Source organism: Zonotrichia leucophrys, chromosome 13 (genome assembly GCF_028769735.1).
Source record: "Zonotrichia leucophrys gambelii isolate GWCS_2022_RI chromosome 13, RI_Zleu_2.0, whole genome shotgun sequence".
Taxonomy (NCBI): domain Eukaryota; kingdom Metazoa; phylum Chordata; class Aves; order Passeriformes; family Passerellidae; genus Zonotrichia; species Zonotrichia leucophrys.
Window position 1 is genome coordinate 11,495,661 of NC_088183.1, and position 25,452 is coordinate 11,521,112.

The 25,452-nt window shown below is 39.3% G+C and overlaps 1 protein-coding gene across 3 annotated transcripts in view; it reads left to right on the forward strand.

Moving 5' to 3' along the window:
- Positions 1-6,172: 6,172 nt before the first annotated feature.
- GABRA1 (gamma-aminobutyric acid type A receptor subunit alpha1) overlaps positions 6,173-25,452 on the forward strand; it is a 38,980-nt gene continuing 19,700 nt past the window's right edge. The window contains exons 1-4 of one of the 3 annotated variants that reach the window (XM_064725314.1): positions 6,173-6,362; positions 8,623-8,710; positions 12,349-12,461; positions 22,037-22,104. In XM_064725314.1, the coding sequence (XP_064581384.1) occupies positions 8,637-8,710; positions 12,349-12,461; positions 22,037-22,104 (255 nt within the window). In that variant the 5' untranslated portion in view covers positions 6,173-6,362; positions 8,623-8,636. The other 2 variants (XM_064725315.1, XM_064725316.1) reach the window with 2 other exon arrangements.

A 25,452-nucleotide genomic window follows, 5' to 3' on the forward strand; every position in this document is an offset into this window, starting at 1 on the left:
AGGGCAGCTCTGACAGGGTGTGCAGGCACAGCTCCATGCAGGGACACCAGCAGCCAGGGAGTGCATGGGGCTCACACCTGGAGCACAAATTCATCTTAGGATGAATTGTCCCTGGTCACCATCTGCAGGGAGGGGCTGGGGCAGGAGGAACAGGTGAGAGGAACTCTGTGCCCCAAACTGGGGAGGGATCCACACTGTGTGCCTCACCTCTGCTCCACAAACTTCCGTGGCTTCATTTCTGCAGGAAACTTCCAGCAAACAGTCCAGCAAAGTTCTTAGCACTGCTCCCAGTGAAATCTACGGGCATTGGGCTAATTGAACTTCACAAGCTGCTCTCAGTCCAGATACAGGCACAGAGACAGGGAGAGAAAGTCAATGTGTCTAAGGTCACCTGAGAAGTCAGCAGGGTATTTGGCTTGCAAAGCAGCAAAGCAGAAAAATTCAGCCTAGAGGGACACATTTAAGTTTAAGAATATTTATGACCCATGGCCTTAAGTGGATTCTGAAATGTTGGGCTGAGAAGGGATGGATTTAAACATGTTTTAAGCATCTACCTGAATATAGATTGAGATATTCTGACTCTACATCTTTTAGTTCAATCAAAGGCAAGTATTTATTGAAGGACAGGTGAACTGAAGTTTTTCTCCATGATTTTCTGTTGATTTTTAAAAATATATTTTTTTTCTATTTCTGTAAATATTGATTTCAGTTTACTCCCATTCCTTTGATAGTCACTAATTTTCCTTTTCCTCAAATAATCAGTACCAAGGCTTCTTAATGCACTAAACATTGTATGGTTCTATAATTTTTTTCAAGGAAAGAAGTGTAAGCATTCAAGAATTTTGAGTAATCTAGAACTTATCCTTTCACAGATTTTTGCCTTATCCAACTTCAGGAAAAAATCATCAATAATGTTGCTTAAGAATCTATGAAGATAGAGATGAGTTCATTGGTCCATAGGAACATGAACTGTCATGAAGTATATCAAACTGCAAGTCATCATTCTAAGATCTGAGTTCTAAACACATCTTTTCTTCCATCTGCAGAGCAGGAAGGACAGTAAGCCACAAAATTATTCACTTCTTTTTGAAGTATAACTGATAGACACACCAAAATTCCAGGAGTCCACACCTCCCTTTCCATGAGGAGAGCTCCTTGCTGTTTAAGGACAGCGGATGTTGTGCTGTGAAAGCTCCAGGGAACTGCAGATCTCTGGTCAGGACATCACCTCAGCAGCATGAGAGTGGAGATAACCCCATGTGGCGCTTGGATTCCACTGCAGATAAATCCAGCTGCTGGAGGAAAAGCCTCCTGACAAAGATCTCAGCAATGATCACCACTGCATTTGCAAGTCTCCTGTAATCCCCAAAAGCTCCAAGTTGTGACTTTGGTTCTTTTTGCTGGCTTTTGTGAATTCCATGATGGGTTTTTAGAAAATAGATTAAATTTCCATTCTTCCTTACTGACATCAAACAAGAAATCCTCTTATTATTTAGGGAAGAATCCTCCATGTTTGGCTTTACACATTAAATTTGTGGTGATGTTTGGCAACAGCATGGCAAGGCATAATTAATTGTTCCCTCTGTGGATTAGAAAATCTGAGGAACTTGTCAGTAACTGGGTTTTCTGTTTGAAATACTGTACTCAAAGACTTTAAAACTCAAGAGACAAGCATCATCTCTAAGTTTCTGGGCATCAGCTATCTTTGCTTTTTATTCCATTTTTAATAGATAATGGGTTCAAAGAAGTGCTACTTCCAATTTTCACACAGTTCTAGAAAGAAATGTCTTTATGGACATTGTAAGTGAGAGTGACACTTGGAAAAGAGTGTAACTTGTTTTCGTGAAGATTCTCAGTTGCGTGTCCCTGAAAGTTTCCACTCTTTTTTCTCTATCCACTAATTTTTTGAAGAGGAAAGAGATGATGAATAAAACTTTATTTTAAAACAAAAGAGGAATAAAAAGAATGAACTTTTTTATATATCATCACTCGCCTTTTACAAAAACAAAACAAAACAAAATTCCACCACTAAGTGACAAGTATATGTCCCATTTTCTTCACTGTGGCTATAAATTAAAGGGGGAAAAAACCTCAGCCACTGAATTTTTTTATGTCTCCTAAAAGGTTAACAACTGTGCTTTTGATATATTACTGAAACCATTAAAATAGAAATCAAATTGGAGTCATATATTTTACAAAATATTTCCATTTAATCACACGAGCAGGACTTGTAAATAACAGAGCTCAAAGCTTTGGAGCAGATGGTCTTTCTGTTTTAATTCTTCATCTGATCTGCTGTATGCCAGTAAATCTCTGAGTTTCATTTGCTTTATTCAAATCCCTTGGCTATTCAGGACACATTGTGTCAAAGCGTTCTGCTATGGAATTTCAGTTGTTTTATATATCCCTAAACTAAAATAAAACATATGTATATTTTGCCTACAGAAAGAAAAATATGATAAAAACCACAAGACTGAAAAAATATATTCTTTCCAGGTGACCTATTTAAATACTATATATATGTGTATGAATATATACCAAAGGAACAGGCCAGACTTCAAAAAGTACCAACTAGAAATTTAAAAGCAAAAATAGTTCTAGCTATGATGAAAATCTTGCCCTATGTCAATTTTAATCCATTATTTAATAAATATATTTTACCAAATCAGGAATCAATTGGTTTAACTTCACTGCTACTAATCACTTGCACTATCATCAAAGCATTGCACAGAGCTGTGCCAGGCTGGCTTTGGCTGACTGTTTATATTTAATAATATTGTTTATAAAGGATATAGTTCTACATTCCCGTGTAACATGAAAGACATAAACTCTTTTTGAAAACTTTATGGAGTCATAAAGCTGGCTTGAAAAGAACACATCTGCCTGACATCTTCCTTTTCCAAATGTGCCTGTAGAGCTGCAGAGATGCACATCACCTGAGTTACCTGGAGACGCGTGTTCAAAGGCTCTTTCCTCTCTCATTTGAACAATTTGTTCAGCAATGAAATCATATGACCCTAAGACTCCCTGGTACTCTGCACATTCCTATAAATAGCTTGAGATTTTCAAAGATCTTCTCTTAAGTTAGGTGCCTGAAATCCAGAGCTGGACTTGTTTGATAAATGCATTACCCCTGGTCATGTTTGGATTAGGTCAGTAGAATTCAGATGGAAAAGGAAAAAAGTAAGAATTGCAAGACACTTAGCTTTTTTCCTTCAAAAGAGCACTTTTGCTGGTAAAAACAATTTGTACTTTCTTTTTTTTTTTTAAGCAGTTGTTTTGATAACACAACCCATAAACCAGCCTATTTGTTTGATTACATCCAAATATTTTTAGCGTTTACTATGGAATGACATGATAACTGCGATAACAGCTTTTGAAAGGAAAAGATAAAATCTGGGTTACATGTGAGCACTGATGGACAGGAATCTCAGCCATGGAGGAAAAATAGTTTTGTCCTACTTTTTGAGCAGATGCGAATTAGAGAGAGAATGAGCAACTTCCAATTTTAGGTCAATATTTTCACCCAGTGAGAACTCAGGAAAATATAAAATCCTTTGGCACACAGCAATTGTGTCCATGGAGGCAAAAAAGCAAAGAACATCATGTGTAACCCTTGACACTTTAGTAAACTAAAACCAGTTGCCATTGTTTATATACTAATTAAAATAAGTCAAGAAAACTATAAGGTGCAAGGCTATGTCTCATGGGCTCTGGAGCTGCCTCAGCTTTCCAAGTGCTCAGATTTTAGTGCACAGAGGTACATGAATCTCTGTCCATTCAGTCACCCACCTTTCAGCCCATCTTTCTGTCCAGCTGCCTATGACAAACAGAGCAAATATACTTACAACCTCCTTGTTCATGAATAATGAAGGACAAAACGAAATATCAAAGCTTCATTGAATATTTAATTATTTTTGTAAATATATATCATTAATCTACAAAAAAATAGTTTAAAGTAATTTTAAGAATGCAATTAATGCCTTATTGACAGGGGAAGGGATCTCAGTGGTTTTACAGCCACAAAATATCCATGTACTTCAATAAAAATCCATTTTGTTTTTGTAAATTCAGCTGAGTTTATCCTGGTTTACTTGTTGCTTAAGCAAAGCTCTTGTGCTTCAGTGGAAGAACAAAAACAGTAAATTTTGTTAGCTAAGAGCAAATGAAGGTGAAAATGTTGCATATCTGAAAAAAATTCCTCTAGCCACCAAGACTTCGTCTATGCAATAGTGATTTGAAAAGTTGCTACTTATCATTTCCTTGGGAAGTGAGTAGGTTTTTCTGTTCCCTACTTTTCTGTGCACTGCTAACAGCCTTGAATCAAAATGAGATGACCACATTGGAAATGCCAAGAAATTAAGCAGGAAGTCCATTGCAAGCTCTTAAAATAACCTGTGGCTATTCAGTGCTGATCGTAATGACTGGGTAACTTGGTGCACCGGGGGACTTTGATAAACAAAATTTCAGTTTTCCTTGTGCTTAGGGAAATCATTGCAGTGTTTGGACTGTTATATCAGGCACTTATCCAAAATGACTGCCACCTTGGAAATTATTGCCAGCCTTAGCTATGAATGTCATTGGTTTCTTGGGTCAAATCAAAACCTTCTTGTGCTGTTACAAACAGATAATGCATTTCATGAGGATGCACAGAATGAGCAATATTTCATTTAAAAATCTGGATAAAGCTGCAACAGATAGCTTAATTGTAATATAAGATATCATTTCAGGTTATCTCTGACAAGATATATGGATTTTGATCTTCCTTGGAGCAGCATCATAGGAAGGAAGAGAAACTGAATCAGTGATGGCGTTGAAAGGAGAAGAGGGAAAGCAGATGGTATTTCAAATCCAGTAGGTGCATATGATATAAGGAAAAAATTTTCCCCCCACAGATGCTGGTAGTGCTTTATAAGGAAGAGCTACTGTTGACGAAGGACTTCATTTTATCTTTCCATTAACCAGAGCAAGGACAGCTGACCACGCCGTGCTCGTGGCAGCAGAGCCTGATCCCTCTGCAGAAGGCTTGGAGCCGTGAGAGGCGCCTCGAGCTAAATAAAGCTGAAGGCACGGCAGCCTGCGCTGGGCAGGTGAGCGCTGCCCGCGTTCCCCGCACACCGGCACCTCCCCGGACCTGATGCATCCAACTTTCCCCTTGCTCTCCGCACAAGTGCCGGGCTGGCTCCCATCCGAGGGAGGAGGTGTGCGTGGGGGTTAAAGTGACATTGGTGCGGGGCAGCACTGTGTCCGTCTGTCCCACGGCTGGGGCAGGGCAGGCAGGGCAGGGCAGGGCAGGGCAGAGCAGGGTAGGGAGAGCAGGGCAGGGCAGAGCAGGGCTGTCACCGCGCTCTCCGCGGGGCTCCCGCAGCTCCCCGGCCGCCGGACCGAGCCGGGCGCTCCGCGGGCTCTGCCGGGGCTGGAATGTCCCGGCTCCGGTGCCCGGCGGGGCCCCGAGGGCCAGCGGGACAGCGGGCAGGGGCTGGCAGCCCCCGAGCACAGCCTGGCCGAGCCCCGGGACCGCGCCGGGTAACGCGGTGCCTGCCCGCTAAAGGCGTGTGGAAGTGGGGGAGAAGCGCCTGCTCCTGCTGCCGATCTCCTACGGGGCTCGCCCAAAATGCGTGTTACCTGCGTTTAATTAGTATTGCACAGCATCTCTGTGCCCGTCTGCCTGCCTAGAGCCGTGGTCTGCCGCCTGGTCCCTATAGGTACACACACAGTCTATAGGCACACGCGCGTAGTGCTGCATCCTCTACACCCCTGGCCAGCCTTCATTCATATTTATGCCGCGACTAAATAGTCGAGCAAAGGTTGAACGCTAACGCAGATCGGTTATATTTTTAATGTACGACCCTTAAAATAGACTGTTTTGTAAACTGCGAGTGCCTAAAGATGCTCAGCGCAGCCTCCCCCGGCCGCGCAGCCTCCCCCCCAGTAATAATAATGCTGCAGATTGTAGAAGGATTTGAGGCTGCAGCCAGAGAGAAAGGGATTAGGGCGAGAGCACTGGAAGTTAAATTGTGCTGCATATAAAAAATGGGCGGATTGGTCTCTAGATGAGAGCTTGGTACCACCTTCCTTTCTAAAATAAAATCTCTCTGGCATGAAGTCACAGCCTATTTCACATCCGGTTTACCCTGGGACGTATTACTACTGTCTTGGTAAAGAGAAAGCTTTTGTTGTATAGCGGCGGTCGGAATATTGGGAAGAGAAATTCGGGTGCCGAGCCCGGAGGAGCGGAGCGGAGCAGCGGCGGCGATGGCCGAGGCGGAGTGAGCGGCGGAGCCGGAGCCGCGCAGCCTCCGCGCCGGCGGGCGGGCACCCGGCAGGGCAGCGGCGCCGCGGACCCGCGCCCGAGGGCTCCGGTAAGGGCGGCTGCTGGCTCGCACCCCCGGGCACCCGCGGGCACACACGGACACACGGACACACACGGACACACGCCCGCAGCGCTCCGGGCGCTCCCGGCTGCGGGCACCGCGCGCGGGCGGCTCCTCTGCTCTCCGTCCGCAGGTACCGCCGGATCGGGGGGATTTTTTTTTTTTTTTTCCCTCTATCCCTCCAGCTTGAAAATCCGCAGCGATCGATGGGCATTGTCAGTTCTCTTATTTATTTATTTTTTAGCGCGGACTGATTTCCGCCGGTCCCTCGCAGAAGGGGTTTGGGTTTTGGGTTTGGGTTTTTCCCTCCCGCGGGCGCGGTGGGAGGGGTGGATGCTCCGGGCCGGGGGATGCAAAGTTGAAATGCCGGGAGGAAAACAAGTCTCGATTTAAGCCTCCGAGAGGAGCAAATCTCTCGCAGTGAGTCAAAATGCATCAAATGCCCCCTTTTACCCCCGATTTTGTTTTGAGTAGTGCCCCCCCCCCCTTTTTTTTTTCTTTTTTTTTTTTTTTTTTTTTCAGTGGGCGCTGCTGAAACGCTCCCAAAGCGTGGCTCTTGCTCCCATTTTGAATGGGAGAACCGGCGCTGGTTTCTCAGGCGGTGCGGGCAGGGGAGGCCGGGGGCTGCTGGGCTCTAACGCTCATTCAAAGCCATAATTAACATTTGCTTTTTCCAGCTGCAAGAAACTTTCCTTCTTCGGGATTTAGTGTGCCTGGATGGGTTTATCGAAGCAGGGGGTGGTGTTGGGAGAAGGGGAGCGAGCGTGAAGCTCAACAGATCAAAATAGTTGAGAATAATTCACTTTCCCTTCTTCATCTCGAGCAGCCTTTTGCAAAGGCAGAAGTTGGCAGGACCGGGGGAAGGTGATTTTCGAAGCCACAGATGTTGTCTTTGCCTTTGTAAAGGGGCTGATTCCAGGGCAAGTTAGGATGCAGTGTCGTCCCTGAAGATCTTTATCCACACTTTCCTGCCACAGCCAGCTCGTTCCTATCCAGTCAGATTAGCTCAGCCCCATTCAATGCATATCTGCCGATCATCTGGCTATAAACGCATTAATTATATCTCATTGCTCACATACCACTTTGTAACGGTGTTTTATTGATTTAAATTGTCCCTGAGAGTGTGCAGTGAATTGGGGGAGCTTTATTTAAAGCTACAACAACATTTCTGTGAACAGTGCTTCATTTTCTCAGGCACGTAAAAACCCCTCCAATTCACTGCTGGGGGAAAGCACAGGCTTCGTATTTGTTAACCTTATTTATGTAATGAATCCTAAAAATGGACTGTATTCCAGCACACTTTGAATTGCTATGTAAAGGGACCTGCAACATCTCCTGGGCAGTTAGTTGAATCTGCAGCACTGATGCCACAAATATCAGCTAACTTTTTATTTTATAGTTTATTAGAAAGCAGGAGAAACTTTCTGAGTATGTTACTTCTTACTCAAAGGTAAACTGAGAGTAACTCAGTGAAGTCTGGTGAGAGTACAGGAGATGTTTGGAGAGGAGGAGAAGGCTCCTAATGCAGAAACATTTCCTAGCAGCATTCAGAGACTGGTAGAGATTTAGGAGAGAGATAGTGTGTAGGTTGTCAGCACATGGTTTCATTATGAATTGCGTCCTTTAGCCCTGAAGTATGCCTATGTAGCAGCAGATCATAGAGTTAGAATCTGCTCATTTTAGTCCTTTTCTGATGCTGTATTTCAGGGAAGAGGTGGATTGTTGTATCTCTAGAAGAAAGTTGCTTCTATCACATCAAAGCAGAGCAGTGGTTGTGAGGAAAGCACCACTCTCCTCAGTCACACAACCACACTGTGACACCTTCCCAGAGGCTTGGAAGGGCTCAGGCTGCTTCAAGTCAAACAAAAATGGCAATTACACTTGGTTATCTGGAAATGCAATGGAGGTGCCTTGACACACTTTCAACCCAGGGGGAAACTGAATAAGAATTGCCACAGAGTTTGGGGACAGCAGATTTTACTTGTAACTGTTTTTGCTAAAGTTCAAGAGTAATGCATAAAGAATACACCCTGACCACAAAACAAACCCCATCCTTGGTCTGTGGGTCTAAAAGTAAAAGGTAACCAGGAGAGCAGCCAAGGCCATGCACCCTTATTCAGAATGGCATCAGCTCTACTCTTGTGAGGTCATTGTCTGACATCACATTATTCTGCAGAAGTTTCCAATGTCAGATTTTTACTTAATACCTGTTTTAATGTGGGGATGTTAATGGTTATTTTCCTTCTAGTTCCAGAGTCCACCATGAAGAGATTCCTGGTGCTTTGTGACTGCCTCTGGGCCTGGGGCCTCCTCCTCAATGCACTCACTGAAAGAAGGTGGGGAGATATTTTTTAATGCACCAACATATTTTAGGAGCCTTTAATTTAATGTAGCAGCATAAGACAAATACTGCATGGGCTGCACTACCACTAAGTGTATTGGGGGAAGTTAATCCCTGGTCAAGTCCCACATAAGTGGGACTTATCTAAGTGAAGTTCAAAAGAAAACTACAGTTTGTTTGCATGAAACTTCTTTGTTCGATATGGTGAAGAGAATAAGCAAAAGCTTTCTGAAGACAAATTGAAACTAATCTACCTCTTAAACACCTGTGCAATTTTTTTCTATTCTTATATAATGACTACTCAGAAATACAAGTCTCTTCAGAGGGGAGAAAAGTATAATAAAGGGTTATTTTTAATCTAATTTAAGTACTTTCAGTAACTTTATTGTGCCTGCAAGCAGAGTCATAATTTAACTTTGTCAGTCAGGACTGTGTGCTAACTTAGTAGTTGTATTGAAAATCTGAAGTAGATCTTCCTGCTGAAGGGAGGCTGCTTGCATGAAGAAGAATTTGTGAGCTTGAAGCCCATGACAGTTATATTTGAAAGACCATTTTGCACTGAGTATTTGTGGAATATTTGGTGAAATCATAATCTAAAAAGAATGTTAGTATTAAGAAAAATCTGTAACCATACAACACCTCATCAAACAACTATTAGCAGAGACTATAAAGCAGTTTGGAATATGCTTGAAGTGCTGCCTGCAATTCAAAATTCAGTGAAGACATTTATGAAGACTCTCAGATGTATTTTTGTATTATAAAAAACATTAATGTGCTTGTCAATGATGTTACCTAATGACCAGAAAGCAGTAGAATATTATTATTGTCAATAGTGATCTCTAAAAGATCTATTTGTGCCTTGATCTCCAGTGTCTTCTTAGGCATTCACAGTTCTAGAGGAACTTATTTTCGAACTGTTTTGAAGGTTTTAAATTTGAGTGGAGTGGTAATGGACAAAGGTTCATCTGCACAAACATTTCCTTAAAAACAGATAAGAGTGGGTGATACATAGAACAGCTGCTATATCAAATAATCTTTTAGGAAAAAAAACTTTTATTTTTATAATATATTAAGATTTGAAGCATTCCTGAAGTGCTTCATCTGACCTAGCTATAGAATTTTGTGAAAACACATTTATTCTATAGATATTTGCACATATATGTGTATTTATTCTAGCTGTAATGGGTGCATGTGCATTGTTAATGTGAGAATTGGACCAGAGTTTAGAAATCCAATGGTGTGTCAGGAATATAATGACCTGTAGATGGAGTCCGTGCACAGTTTTTTATGAGACTGGGGTTTAATGTGAAAACACAATTGGATGCAGTAATTTTTTCTTCAAAATGTACACACCTTACATGAAGTAGATCTGGGTTTCAAACCATTTTGTCATTGTCAGTTGCCTTGCTTTCCCTTGGAGTGCTGTTAGTGCTTTATGATAAAACACAACTAATAAATTAGATAAGGGGTCTTTTTTACAGAAAGACAGTCTTCCCATGTCACTCTTGTTACCATAAAAAAGTCCAGCAAATAGGACTATTTTAATATGTGCGTTTTGAATGAAAAATCACAATCCCTCTGGGGTTACAGCTACTCCATACGTGCACAAATGCTCAGAATCTCCCTGTTGTGCCCATGTCAGTTGAACCTCACGGTGCTTTTACCTTGGCTAAGATGGTGGGAAGAGCAGGTGAGGGCACTGAGGAATGGGAGTGGGGCACAACTGCACTGCCTGCAGCCCATCTTCCTGCTGCCTCTCACAAACATCCTCATTCATTTCCCAGTAACATTTCTGAAGTGGTTTTGTATCCTTTTTCCACCTTAATACTGATGACCTTCTGCTATCCTTGAGATATGTATGAAGAGCAGCTTTTTTCCTGACAATGAGTGTTAATATAAAACTTCATCCACTAAAGGTCGTGTGTTGAAATTCCGGGGAAGGTGTATGAGGAAACATCCTTTAAAAGATAAAATGCTTGCTAGAGACAGCAGGAGAACTTGTTATTTGGTAACATAGAGGAAGCATAAAAAATACTGTCTGTGACTTAAAATTCAGTTTTAGGCATGATCAATAAATATAAATCAACCTACTTTATATTAAATGAAGTTGTATGATATTGTAAGAAGAAATTAATACTATTTTTTTTTAACTGTTAGGTATTTCGCTTTTTCATTAGAAATAATGATTTATATGCATTAAAACATCCCACCCTATAGAAATAAACCAAAAATTGTTAGGACTTCTGTGGATGTCAGTCCTGAAACTGATCTAAATTTTTAGTATTAAATACTCAAACCTGTTCTGCAAAATTAACCTGGAAGCACTTCTAGGTACCTACGTACAGGGTATCCTTCCTCCTTCCCTCTGTAGTTTGATCCAAGTGGAACACAAGTGTGGGGCGCACAAAGGATGTCTGACTGATGCAGCTCACAGAAAAAAAGCATTTCATAGGTATTTTAACAGAATCTGATCATTTTGTGTACCATATTCCTCCTGAGAGGGTCTTCAGTGGTTAGAGCAGGAAGGCTGTCAGGGCACCAAGAGCCATGTACCCCAAACAGGAAACAGGCTGCCCAGTGCAAGAGTCACTTCTGTCACTAAACCTGACCCTCAGCAAAGTGTCTGGTGCTGCACTGTTGCTCCAGTTCAGCAGCAATGCCTGCAATAAAATGATGTTCTGAAAAGCAGCACTTTTGCTTTTATCCCTGATGACTCCACGTGTTTGTAATGGAAGTCTTCCCAGCAGTGAATGAAAAACTGCTGCTGGGTTAGGATTTAAGACAAGTGTAATCTATGATTAAGGGAATCATCTGTGACAGGGTATTAGGTAAAGGTCTCAGATTTAAGAAAAAGGTTGATTCTGGTGTCATCTACAGCACACAGAAACCATTAAGCCTAAGGATTTCATTCTGATTTGTATTGATGGAAGCAAGATTTTGGTAGCTGAGTTCAAAGGGCTTTAATTTTATCCTTCTTCAAGTAAAATTTCAGGACCTTTGACTGAGTTAGAGATATACATAGGGATCTATAAGGAAAGATTTGTAGACACGAGATTTTCATATCAACAGGTGGTTTTGTTACGTATTTGAAAGGCAAGGATGGAGATATTCCTCCAAATCTTAACTGCTAGAGGAAAATCAGAAATAAAAGCAAAATTACATCTCGATCTATGAAAATGTACACTCCCTCAATCTACTTCTGTATTTAAAAAGAAGATATGTCTATTTTTGTCAGTACTTGTCAGTGTTCTAAATTACTGTATCTTTCTTTGTATGCAAACCATTTAGAGCTATTATGAATTAAACACACTACTCTTTGCTGACAAATGAGCATTTTTCTGAGGAAAACACATACTAGCACATTATAAACATTAAGGAATAATGAGAGAAATATTAAGCAACTGGCATTCTATTTGTTCACCATTTATGATTTTTTATGATTTTAAAAATCTTACAGTTGAAGGAGAAAATAGAAACATGCAAGAACTCTACAAAGCACTAAAATCTTGTTACACAGAGAAGGTTATGTGACCCTAAACCTGTATGAGTGAGATTAAACGGATTGTGGAATTACTTTTTTCTAAGGTTATTGGTGGATTACTGTTTTTCAGTGCTAACTGTTGTGTATTTCAGCTATGGACAAACCTCATCACAAGATGAACTTAAAGACAACACCACAGTGTTCACCAGAATATTGGATCGCCTTCTGGATGGCTACGACAACCGCTTGAGACCAGGACTGGGAGGTGTGTTGTATTATGATTTTCAATGTTACATGATAGATAAAAAGTCAGTTTAAACATTATAATTTTTTTCCATAATATGCTTGTTTTAATTCACATAAAGTAATGCTGACATACAGCTTGTTTTCTCCAAAAGCCATGCCTTCCCTGGCTTTTACATACTTGGTTTTCTCACACATAAACCCAAAAGAAGAAAATGGTTCACAATTCAAGAAGGCCTCTCAATGGGTAATAAAACTTTGAATGTATAAAGAATAGAAGATAAAAAATACAACCTGTGACCTGACAAATGACAAGTTGATGAATGAGGCCTAAATAGGCCTCATATATCTATGACTATTTTCATGAGGATTTGTTTTTTTAAAAGTGAAAGTATCAATCTATCCTAGCAGATTGTCTCAGAGAAGTTTCTAAGATTTTTTTCCTACTTAGATATGTAAGGATTTCTTTCTGTAACATTTTTTCTTCACAGTTTGACAAAAATGTCTTTCTTCTTCTGCTCTTGGTGCTGAATCCAGAGAAAGGCATAAAACCACACAGCAATTATGTCTTTATAAAAGCATTGTTACAAAACCTGGTCTTCATCAACATCTCTGTGTTCACTCTTTGATTTGTTCTACTGCGACATGGTCCCAAAATTGGGTCTTAAAAGCTTACTGTTCACAAACATGGAAATTCTAAATGGACAAGCACAAATCTATTATTTCCAGTGCTTGGAAAGGCTGGCTTTACTTCTTTCAGACATCCTTTTTCTGTTTTCCTTTTGGACTCTTCAGATAAAATAAAAAAGAGCAACCCATCCCACGAAATACAGTTCAGAGTGTTTTCCTGTACTCACTCTCAGAGGAACTGCAATATAAGGGGGTATTACATTAAGAATTCTTCTCTCACCTCCTGTGGATGAAATGGAAGATAATTAAGTGTAAGGTTATGCTGTAGTTTGAGGCTACCATCCTGCAACCGTTCTTGAATTGTGAGCCAGGCCCTTCAATAAATTGACTTCACTGATTTTGAGGAATGGCTGAAGATAAAATTCTGATTAAAAAGTATTAATTACCACATTTAAAAATGTTCTGGTGTATAAATCTTTGTGTGCCACTTCAGGTAATAGACAACAAAATAAGAGTCATTTTTTACTTTTATCTACCAGTATTATTGCCTGCTTTCTTGTGAACCCTTGACCTAGGCTAGATAAATGTTCCTTTATTCTTTGTTTAATGGAACTGTAGAGTTCAGTCAGCTACTCTATCACAGTAAATAAAACACAGAAGGCAATAAATAAATGAGATTGTAAACTGAGTCTAGTACATGTCTACAAGAAAAATCTGAGCATATGATGATTTCTTATATGAGTTTTATAGCTATTATGATGTTTTTAACAGATACTAGAAGGGAAAACAAAGGGATATTAAGGGAAAAGATTTTCTCTCTCTCTGGATTGCAATTTAGAGAACTAAGCATATCAGTATCAGCTGCTGTGTCTGTGTCTTCATATAGATGTTTCTGAATGCAGACTTCAAAGGTCTACTCATGAAAGAATCGTCTGGTCCAGTTAAAACTTAGTCCTGACAGAAAGAAAATTAACCTGTTCACAAAGTTAAATGGCAATGTGCACGGATTTTGAAAGCAACAATGAGTGATGGGAAATATGGGATGGAGAGAAGGAAGGATTGGGGTAGTTTCTCTAACTAAGGGTTAGAGAAATTTAAATAATCTTTGCATCCTTCCTTTTTTGGATTGTGTTGCCTGTTCCTGCCTGTAACTAAGAACCTTGAATTAACAATTTTCCTTCTGCACAGTATACTATATTTTCATGGTGTCAGTTCAGCAAATTTCTCTCTTATGTTTGTCAGCTTTGAACACTAGAAAGAAGAGTACCATGGCTTTAAAAAAAAAAAATCCCACATATTATTAAATTGTGAGCAGTAAATTAAGGTTTGAAATCAAGTATGGTAAGAAGCAGAGAAACTCTTCTGACTATTAAATAAGGCATTATTAAAAAGATATAAATTATAGATTTCAAAAATAGGGACAAATACCTAGGCTGATGTTTTCAGTCCTGATAGCAACTTATAATAAAGGGTGTGGAAATTCACATCTTCAGAACCTTTTTTCTAAGGTATCCAAATGTGAGTCAAGAACCTCAGGATGACTCAATTTTGACAGCTAAGTTAGATTCTCGGTATAATGGGGAAATGTATTCTGAAATGTTCCATGCATAAAAATATTCAGTGACAAATCTAAACCAATATATAAAATATAGCATGGGTTTTGGAGTTGGAAGTTCAGTAGCCTTCCATCATAGCATGATTTGATACTTGGAAATTTTAAAATGCATGGAAAAGCAGTGGTTTCATTTTTCTTCCCAACATCAGTGATGGCTTCTTGTTAAATATTTTGATCAGAACACAATTTTTATCCACTCTGAAGCAAAAGTTAAGAAATCTACCAATGTAGCAATATTTTTAGATATATAGAATTAGCTCTAAAATGGATTCCTTCCATTTTAGCTGTGATGTAGCTATCGGAGAATTTAAGAGGCCAGAGAACCTCATTATATGTTATGTTGATAAATTTCATGCTGTTAGGCACAGTGTCCATCTGTCTATCCCTGAGTGCACTATAGCACTCTTCCAATCATCCAAAACTGTCTATTCTATTCTTTCTATGCCTTCTGAGAACCAGAAGCTCAGGTAAAACAATGCCTGGTGCAGTCTCTTACAGAAAAGGGCACACTGCAGAAAACTCTGGTTATCCCAGTACGACCTCTCCTCCTGTAGTGCAGGTTTTCAAATCTGTACACCCACAGAAACAGAAAATAAACCAATTTCTCTCTTTCTTGCCTATGGAATAAAAGGTAAATGATAGTTCCTTCAGTAAGGTTATGTGGTTTTCCTTCCTTGCCATTATGTGTATGTATGAAGAATTCAGTGATGAAAAGCTATATTTAGTTACTGAAAAATTGTAATGAATTGTGAAAGGGATTGGATCTTGCTCTTGGTTCTACTTATTTAGAGAGGTAAATTAATCCTTTTTGAAATAAACATGATGATATTTCTCAATCCCAAGTTTGCAAACGTTCTGTCAGTGTGGTGAACAGTTTTACCGTTTGGTAGAAGTGCTCTGGTGTAGCCAGTGAGGCACCATGAAGCCAAGAACAACCTACTGGAGAAATCTCATTGCAAAGATTCATTTTGTACATTTCATTGTAGCACCTATTCTATGTATTCATGGGAAAGCCAGGGTAAAAGGTGGAGCATTAAGATAAGGGAAAGTTTAGAGGTGTTGAATTTTGCATCACTCTTTCAGCATGCACAGAATAAGTACTAGATTACAATTAACTCTGCCCTTGCCTTTTTTTGCATCTTTTTTTGAGGTATTACTTCAAAAGGGAAAAGTCATAGATGCTCCATAAAGACTATGGGAATGGAAATTATCATCAGATAACCCAAGAAGGCCATACCTGAGGTTAAATGAGAACCACTGAGCAGTTTGCCATTAAACAAGGGGGAAAGAAAGAATTATTTCTCATTAACCAGAATATTATACAGTGGAGCTGGTGACCCACAGGGAAAAATTATAGTGATTGAATATGCTTGTAATTCAAAAAATGGCATCATTGGTAAAATTAGTCTGATTATTTTTAAAAAGAGCATGCAAGACCATATTATGCATTAGCACGTTTGCACTTCTTATCAATAATTATTGATATAAATTATGTTATTTACTTGTTTTGCCTCCTTCATATGTGGGCTTAGTCACTTAGGCAGACACTGCTAGGAAATAGCATCTGTTGTATCCATCCATAAACATGAACAAATAGTTACATTTAGTTATTTATGCATGGAAAACAGAACTTCCAAAATGAATGTAAAAATGTTGTGAATGATACTGGAGGACACCTATTGACTCTATGAGAGGATAATCATTTACAAAAAGCAAGGAGGAGGATTTGCAGAGAGTAACATATTGAAGCTGAAAAGAGGAAATCATGTCAGACATTAGAGGCAAAAACAGAGGGAAGTCACTGAGGTAATGGCATAATTTTCTGTGGAAACTGCCTGGACAGTAGAACTAGAGGTGATCAAAAATGGCCTAAATAATGAAGATGCTGATCTCTATTCAAATACACAGTCCTGAAAAAACCAAAGGATCAAACAGAAGTAGGATGCAAAATTCCCTTCAGTGTCTAGTGATCTCTCCTAGTAATGCACTGTGGCTAGAGTGGGAGGTAAAAAAATTGAAGAGCAATAAAAAAGGGTGGAAATAATAAGTTCTTCTACCAGGTTTGAAGTGCCACAGGGAGATGGGGAAGACTTGCTTTGGGCAGGTTGTTGGGTGATGAGATTCATTTACATGAAATCAGGGGCAGCTACAGATTTTCTAAGACTTTTACCATTTTCATCTCATCTCCCTAAAACTAAAGGATACCACATGCTCTGAGACCTTTTAAATCAGAATAAAGGTAAATGTGGCTTATCCCTTTGAAAGGGATTTTGTAGTAGAAAGGTTAATACAGAACAAACAACAGTGAGTTTGATTTGACAGACCAGAATCTTCCTGAATTAAATTTGGTTTTACTGTTGGGTTGAATGCTCAGTAGATCACCCCAAGTAGATTATCAACTTGAGTATTGAACAGAATTATACTTATTTTATGCTGTCAGTAAAAGATATTTGTTGATGTCCCCTGTGTGATGCTTATCAAGATTGAGTGGGGCTGTCCTTAAGTGGAATGTCAGTCAATCTCAGGCAATTCATTACTTCCACAGAGTGGAAGGGATGGGGAAATGAACCTCATGGTATTATGGGAATTAGATTTTAAGTTTCAGCTGTATGAGAACATTATATATAAACATAAATTTCCTCTTGGCTATTGAGGTCCCAGTGGAAATTGTTGGATTTTTACATATCTGAGCTAATATAAAGTTTAGGGAAAATAGGGGTTTTGTTTGTATGCATAATAAAAAGTTAAACTTAAATGATTCTACTCTAAATGAAAAGACCTCACCCCTACACATTATTCTGCATATTATACACATTAGTAAAGGAGGACCAGATGCTACACTTGACTTTGTAAAATTGAGGGGGCTGATTTTGGTCTCTTTTTCCACTCTGCAGGCACCAGATTAATGTAAAGGCAATTGTAAAAAGCCTTAGAAAACCCTAGGAAAATAGATTCAATACAAGAGTGGGGAGGTAGGTAGGATGTGAGCAGCTTTGAGCTGTTCATTGGCATGTGCAGGTCCCAGTGACCTCAGCACAGACTGCACTGGCTGATCACAGCACAGCTCACTCTTCTCCCTTTTGGTCTCTACTCTTACCAATGCAGCAGCACAAAACTCCTATGAGTGCATTTGTTGTTGCTCTTCAACCAAAACACCTCACAGGACACAGCTGGGCTGATCAGTCTAAGTGTACACTGTACAGGTATCACAGTTCCTTTCATTCAAAGCCAGAGGAAATGTCTCCTCCATATAAATAATTACAGCACAGACAGACTGAGATATACAGGAAGAACAAGTGCATTACCAAAAAATGGAATTAACTTCAACCACCAAAATGTGCAATTCAAATAAACCTTGTGCTCAAATACTGGCAGATCATAAAGGGAAATATTTCATGTATCGTCTCTCCTGATAAATAGGCTTATTTCCTGCTGTTAAAATAAATCTGTATTTCTTATTTTGTTCTCTGCTTATAATCCAGCCACAATTCTAGCAATAATGAGATCCCTGGGAGTTTAAATCAAAAATATTTATTGTTACTAATTTTGAGTTTACGCTAGTCTGGCATCATTAGCAAAACATATTGTTTGTAAACAGTAAAATTACAGCAGTTGAGGTTGACTGGGGCTTTCGTAGCTGTACCTGGATCCCTTGCCCAAAGCTGAGTTCCAGTGTCTGGGTGTGGTGCTCAGCTGCTTTTCTGCTGCTCAGTAACTGCTTGGACCCTGTGGTTGCCTTATAGTCTAACCAGTAAGTCATTATTAATTTCCTGAGGGCTTTTTACTAAAATTGTTACATGTTCTACAGATATCCCTACATTACATACTTCTAGTTCTTGAGACAGATGTCATAGTCAAGAGACAGTTATGCATCTTTAGAGCTGCTGGATTTCTCTTCAGCAATCCAGTCAGCTCCTGACCTGAGCCTGGTTTGGTCAATAAGACTTTTCTCCAGTTCTCAGGAATACTGTGAAGGTTTTGAATCCAGCACAGGATTTGTGGTTCCTGAAAAAAGCATTCTGAGCATTTGAAGCACAATTTGAGCCTTCCCATGGTAATCAAGATGCAAATTGAACATGGGTAACCTTGATTCTAAATATATATATAGCTCAACTGTATTAGTAAACACATGTCCTGTGCAGGAGTGACTCAGAACTTCTGAAGCACTTAACTAAGCACAGTTGAATCATCTAATTAGTGAAACAGTAAACAAAAATTTCAAAACTTCCACATGGCTTTGGAGTGGCTAATCTTTTTCTGTGCTTTGATACACACTTTTTCATTGGTCTTGAAAGTGAGGCACACACCAAAGAAAAAAATTGGACTGTACATTGGTTTATCTGCATTTGAGAGGATTAGGTGCACTGCAGAAGTGTAATCAGTGTGAAGATAACAATCTCATCTGAGTTCACAATCTGAATTTTCTAATCTTCATGTGATTGATGTGCCACTTAAATTATTTTCAACATTATACAGAAATAAAAAGCATCACTTATTTTTTCACTCCCTTGGAAATCTTCCTTCGTAGTGCAGAAGTCTTGAGTTTCCATTTTGTGTCCTCAAGTGGTTTCCTTAAGCCTCAGCCTCTCTTCCATGACTACATGTCTCCCAAAGCCAGAACTGATGATAGTATAACATGATATGCTGCTGATTCAAAGAGCATATTCTGTGTTTGTGCAGGCAAACCAGCTGAATTATATTAAATAGAACCTTGCTCAGATTTCAGACCTTTAAGGTACTCAGCATCTCTTTGTGTTTGAAGAGCGTCTAGAATCTTCTCTCTCCCAAAGGAAAGAGGACAAGAGGGGTGAGGAACCAGGGTGAAAGAGCTTTAAAACCATTTGAGATTGACGTTTCAGTATGTGAAAGGCTGATAGGTTTCAGGATGCTATCAGTTTCTCAGCCCTAAGGAAAGGTGATTGGGTAGCTGGAGTCCCTTCAGCAAAGTTTTACTGGACCCTATGGGACCTCCCTGTCCTTTTTCTGCCCTCTGTTCCCACATGGCCTGAACTGAACTGAGCCTCCTGAGCTTCTGTGACAGGGATGGGCTGAAGGACAGAATCCTTCCCTCCCAAACCAAGTAATTTCTGAACAACCGTATGCCTCTCTAAGTTCCAGAAAGTCAAATTCTCACCATGAGCTTCTCTAAGTCCAGAGACAATTAGATGTCAAGAAAATACTGAAATTCCTTTAAGTCAATTAAAAAGGCTGTAAATAACTATGAGGTCACCTTTTAATTCAACTGGACACCTAAGGAGGAAATTTCACCTATTCGGTGCTTTCCTCAATAGTAATTGTATTTTGTACACCTCTCAGTCACAGATATAAAGAATAAAAATAATATATTATTTGTAATAATAATATATTAATTTTATAATATAGAGCAGTTCAGCCACATCACAGTATTTTACTTTCCTTGATTTTGAATAATAAATTGGAAATGTGACCATTTTAATGAGTCCTGACGATTACTTTTAATATCACCTAATTTTTGCATTAATTTATTAACAGAGTTTATCAACTGCATTCCTAGACCAACAGTAGAATCAATTCTAATATTACCTTTTCATTTTTGCTGTCTCACAAAAGGACATTTTGTTATATCTATACTAGCTATTTATAGGAAACTTTCCATTTTTACATCTTTAGAAGTTGCACACTTTTTGAATGAAAGTGAAAGACCTGAATGAGCATTGTGAAACACTGATTCTCGTTAGAACTTTTGAACAGATACACAAATGGATATTGTAACTGGCTGCTTAATCCTGAGTTCATTTTCTTCCCTTCAGTCAGAATTTTCTTGTCAGATGGAACAAATTGTATATAAACAGTCCGAAGTATTTTGAAATCAGATGGTTGTGTTAAGTTTTTCATTAAATTCATTAATTATTTTGCAATAATTTAATTATTTTGCACTGTTTAAATAACATTATACAGATAGCTACATATATGTATCTTAGTCTTGGAAAATTTTTGTCTACTGCAGGTCTGCATACTATACATCTACTATAGTGCTTTCTTTAGGATTACTTTTAACATTCCAGATTTCTCAATTTATTTATTTTGGACAGTTATTTCAGAATGGTTATCACTTGTTCCATGTTTTAAATTCCTACCAAAACCCCTGTGCTGGTTTGTGGAGACAATAGTAAATGTATTCAGACCTAAATGACCATAACTTTGGGAAGCTGATGGGGTTACTGCACTCAACACTGCTTGGACTCTTGGTCCAGGTGGTGTTACTCCCTGCAGCTGTATTTAATTCACCAGGGTTACTGTGAGATATGGCATCCTGGGTGAATATTTTGCTCTGTGTGCCCTAGAAAACACCAGCGTGCTCAGAAGTGACTGACCCTGTGTGTGTGTGCAGAGGGAGAGCAGAGGAAGGGGGAAGTTCAGCTTTGTCTCTGCCAGTCCAAATGGAGAAGCCAGATGTTTGACCTCTTTCTTGAGATCTTTCTTTCTTAACTGGTGGTGACCAGTTAAGGCATCTCAGCACTTGTGACCACTAAAATCACTGGTTTCTTCTGAAATATCCAATTTCACTGTGGGAAATTTGCCCAAATTCACAATTTTCCCAGTGGGGAAAATCGACATCCTGGAAATCATGGAGGGGTCCAGCTCTATGATGCAGCATATGCATATAATCTGTGTCATGTACACGTTACAGATTTCTGAAGTATTATTTGTACTAATCTATCATTTAGGCCTATAGGACTGAAGAGCTCACGTTCTGAAAACATTTACGCAGATGATTCCAGAAGGGAAGCTTAGCTAATGTTTATTTGGGAAAGTTTAACTCCTTTTTGTTTGTTGAAGTAATGGGTAGTAGAGCCATTTCTAACTCGTACCAATAAAGTATATTCATGCTTGTATACACGATAATGCATTTTCTCTTTTTCTTCTGTGTTCTTGGTCTCAATACAAAATACATAACTCACAAACCCAGGGTTAGTTACTAGAGATCTTATTTTAGCTTAATCCTTGCCCAGAAACTGAGAATCCAATGAGATATTAGGGTACTGTGTACAATACTCAGCACTGGTTATAGTATCAGACAAGAAGATTTATTAGTCAAAGAATGAAAAGATTTTCACAACAGTAGAACTGCTTCCACTGCAGCTGCTGTACCTTAAAAAGTTCTGTGGAAAAACTGTAAAAAAACCCCCATTGCTGACAATATTGACTGTGAAATTACTTCTGCAGTAAATTCTCAGGATTGTATTGGAGACCAATTTCAGAATGGCTAATCAAAGCCAATAATTTCTCTATTTATTGTGAAAATTGGTAGTGGTTAGATCTAACGAAGGCTGTTTATAGACACTGACTGTCCTAATTTCCTGCTTCATCAGAGCGTGTAACTGAAGTGAAGACTGACATCTTCGTCACCAGCTTTGGGCCTGTCTCAGACCATGATATGGTAAGTGATGGCCTCTATTTCTACAGCACTCATTTTCTCCTGACTTTTTAATTTAGAGGATAAAAGATCTATGCAATAACTTATTTACCCCCTTTAAGTCTGGGCTCTCTTTGAGCCCCTGATTCGAAGATGCCATCAGGTTTTATGTGCTGCCATTCCTGCTGCTGTGACTGCATTTAAGTGCCCTGAAATTAGAAGCCTCAGTGACTTTAATAATGTGTTTTAACACACTTTATATTTGCTACATAATATATTATGAAATGCATTAGGGTTTGGACCTGTATTCTTCTGAGAGTGATTGCTGAGGTCCTTGCTGGCACATCACTGATCCAATTTGCCAAGAAAGATCATCATCTTAAAATGCAATTAACACTTATGCCTATGGTGTGACATCTGTACAGTCTAACCTGTATTTTTATATTAAAAGCTACTGATCAATGGAAAGTGACTTTCCTAGATCTTGGCTGCTAAAAAGAGAAGATTAATGAGAGAATTAGTGTCGCTGCTTTACGGAATGAATATTAAAATCAAATTGCCAGATAACTGCAGGGAATGGAGATGTTCAGAAAACTGAATGAAGATGTTGTGAGCCCTGGTCCTAAGAGATACCAAGAGTTGTGTAGAAATATGGATAAGGTACTTAAAATTTTCCATATAAATGAAGTTTGCACAAGTAGGTGGTTATTGAGGGGGTAAAGCCTGGTCTGCAGCCACCAGTGTCTGCTGGATGCTGTGTTAGGATGAATGCTAGAAACATCCTTGTGATCTAAATGAAGAGATGAAAGCAATTCAAACTTGTAGCTGGCTACATTTAGCTAAATACACGTAGCAAAAGAAAGATTCAAGGAAAAAAAAGAAAGAATAAGTAGAGGTAAGGGAACAAGTTCCATTTCTGATTACAAAATTATCAGCTGCTTAATTTGAACTAAAAATGTAGCTAAGCCTTAAACACCAGGTCATTACAAGTTTCTGACTACTCAAAACAACATTAAGGAACAGAAAACCAGAAAAAGTAACAAGTAGCTTTTTCAAGACAGTTCATTTTTCTAAGTGAATTTTCTGAAGAGACACCATTTTTTGATTGCTTGGAAGGCAATACTTATAAAAGTACAGTTAAACATATAAATGGTATGATACCCATACCATGTTGACTCCTGTTTTTCAGTCATTTAAACAAGAGAAAGAATTCATCATCCTCTTAATAAAATGTGTGACCAAGAAACACAGAGGCAGGTGTTCATCAATTTTGAAAACTAAAGAATTCACAGAAAAGTATTTAGTGTAAAACTCCTACTCACCTCCCATAAAAAGCAATGTGTGTGCAGCCCACTTATGTTAAACCTTTGCTTGAGGAACTAGGTGTGAAAGCAGAGACAGAAAGATAAATTGGAGAGTTTGCCAGAGCCCAGAGTTTATCTGAATTTCACAGCACGCTTAGTGCAGAGTGCTCTGAGCACAGACAGGTTGGACACCTCACCTGGGGCTGCCCTGTCCCCATGTGCAGCCTGGGCTGGGCTGTGGGAGGCTTTGGGCAGGCAAGGGGGGAATGAGCTGTGTCTGTGCCTGAGCTGGGGCTCCTCCAGCTCCCCCTGAGTGTTGGGAAGGCACAGCCACCCTGAGCACATCTCAGCCATCTGAGGCTTGCAGGATGCACGGAGGCACCTCCATGGACAGTCAGGGTGCTCCTGCCCACTCTCAATACACTCCTCTAAGAGCAGCATGGCCATAACCTCTTAATCTATAAAGATATTGTCTTGGCTTGTTCTTATACTTGTAAATGAAGTTATATGGGAGAAAAGCATTTTTTTTTTTTTTAAATCATCGTTTTTGGAAGAGCTTTGCAGGTTTTCAGGCAAGGGAAAGATAAAAGACATGCCTGAAGACCTGCAAAGTGACATCATTTCAGCGTGTTTGCAGGTTTTCAGGAATGCTTACATAGTGGATTGAACTGAACAACAGATACCTGGCTGTTCTCATGCAAACTGTCATTTTTGTGAAAATTTTTGATGTGTATTATTTGGAATAAGAAGTGTTTCAAAATTAACTTCTTCAGAAAGACAGAAATTTTTTCTAGTAAACCTTCATTCCCAGTTTTTCTGTACAGTAAGCTTTTCGGGGAATGATTATTTGCCTTACTGTCTTCCTATACAGAATCTCATGCAGACCACAGAGTGGTCTACCCTGTGAATAAACAATCTCCAGGGAGAAGTATTGGAAGAGTAAACTAGAGAACATTTAAGTCAAAGTGTTATAAATATTCCATAAAATACCATAAAATTTATTCAAAGTTCAGATAGAAATCTTGTTTTTAACCTGCATACTGTGGAATGAAGAGTCTGTGCTGTGGAGAATTTATTCCAAATTCCACCTCACTCATCTGCCTGCACAGAGCATTGCTATTGTACATAGTCTAGAGAAAATCCTTCTGCTCCCCTGTTCTGTGTGCCCCTCTGCTGTAGTAAAAAGCCCCAATCAGAATATCTGATGGCTCTAAAGATCAGCTGTCTGTCAGGATTCATTTGAGGAGAATTGATGCACATGCTTAAGTGGGTAGTGAAAGCTGAGGAGCTGAGATATCTCAGCCAAAATTAATTCACTCTGTATGGTGTGATGGCCTGGGATAGGGAAAGATTCAACCTGTGCCAGGCATGACCTCTCAGCTACTTTTTAATTGAATTTTATCTTATGCTGTCAGGACCCTTATCAAATCTTTCTGACTCCTTGTCCTTTTCCAACAAATGAACCTTGTGTTTGTATGAAGTGGAAAACCAGACTCTCTTTTCTCAAGCTGTACCACCTCCCACTCACCCCTTTGCAGCTGAAAGAGAAAAAGGGAATGGCTTACATGCTGAAATGATGTCACCTTCTGGGCATGTCTTTTACCTTTCCCATGTGTGTAGGAGGAAATTTTCTTTGGTGCTAGTAAAACATGGAGGAAATCCAAAATTTTGATGATGTATACTGTCTCCTACACCTCCTTCTCTCCTACTCTACTGCACAGCTGGGACAGGATTTGGTAACAATTCAACCTAAGGCCACGACCCAGCAAAATTCTGAAGCAAATAATTGGTTGTAAGTGCAAACTGCTTTCACTGAAGCTGAATAGACTCAGGCTTCAGCAGTTCACTGAGCAAGTGATTAAAAAAATGGAAATACAACTAAGTATGCACAAAAATGATTCACAGGTCTGGAATATAAATAAAATTTAATTTAAAAATCCACCAAATGTCCCAAAATTAGAACAACCCATGTAACTACATTTCCATGTAAAAAAAAAAAAAAAATTACTCAGGCATTTCATACCCTAAAGGCAGGAAAAACACACATCAGTAAGAATCACCATTCTTT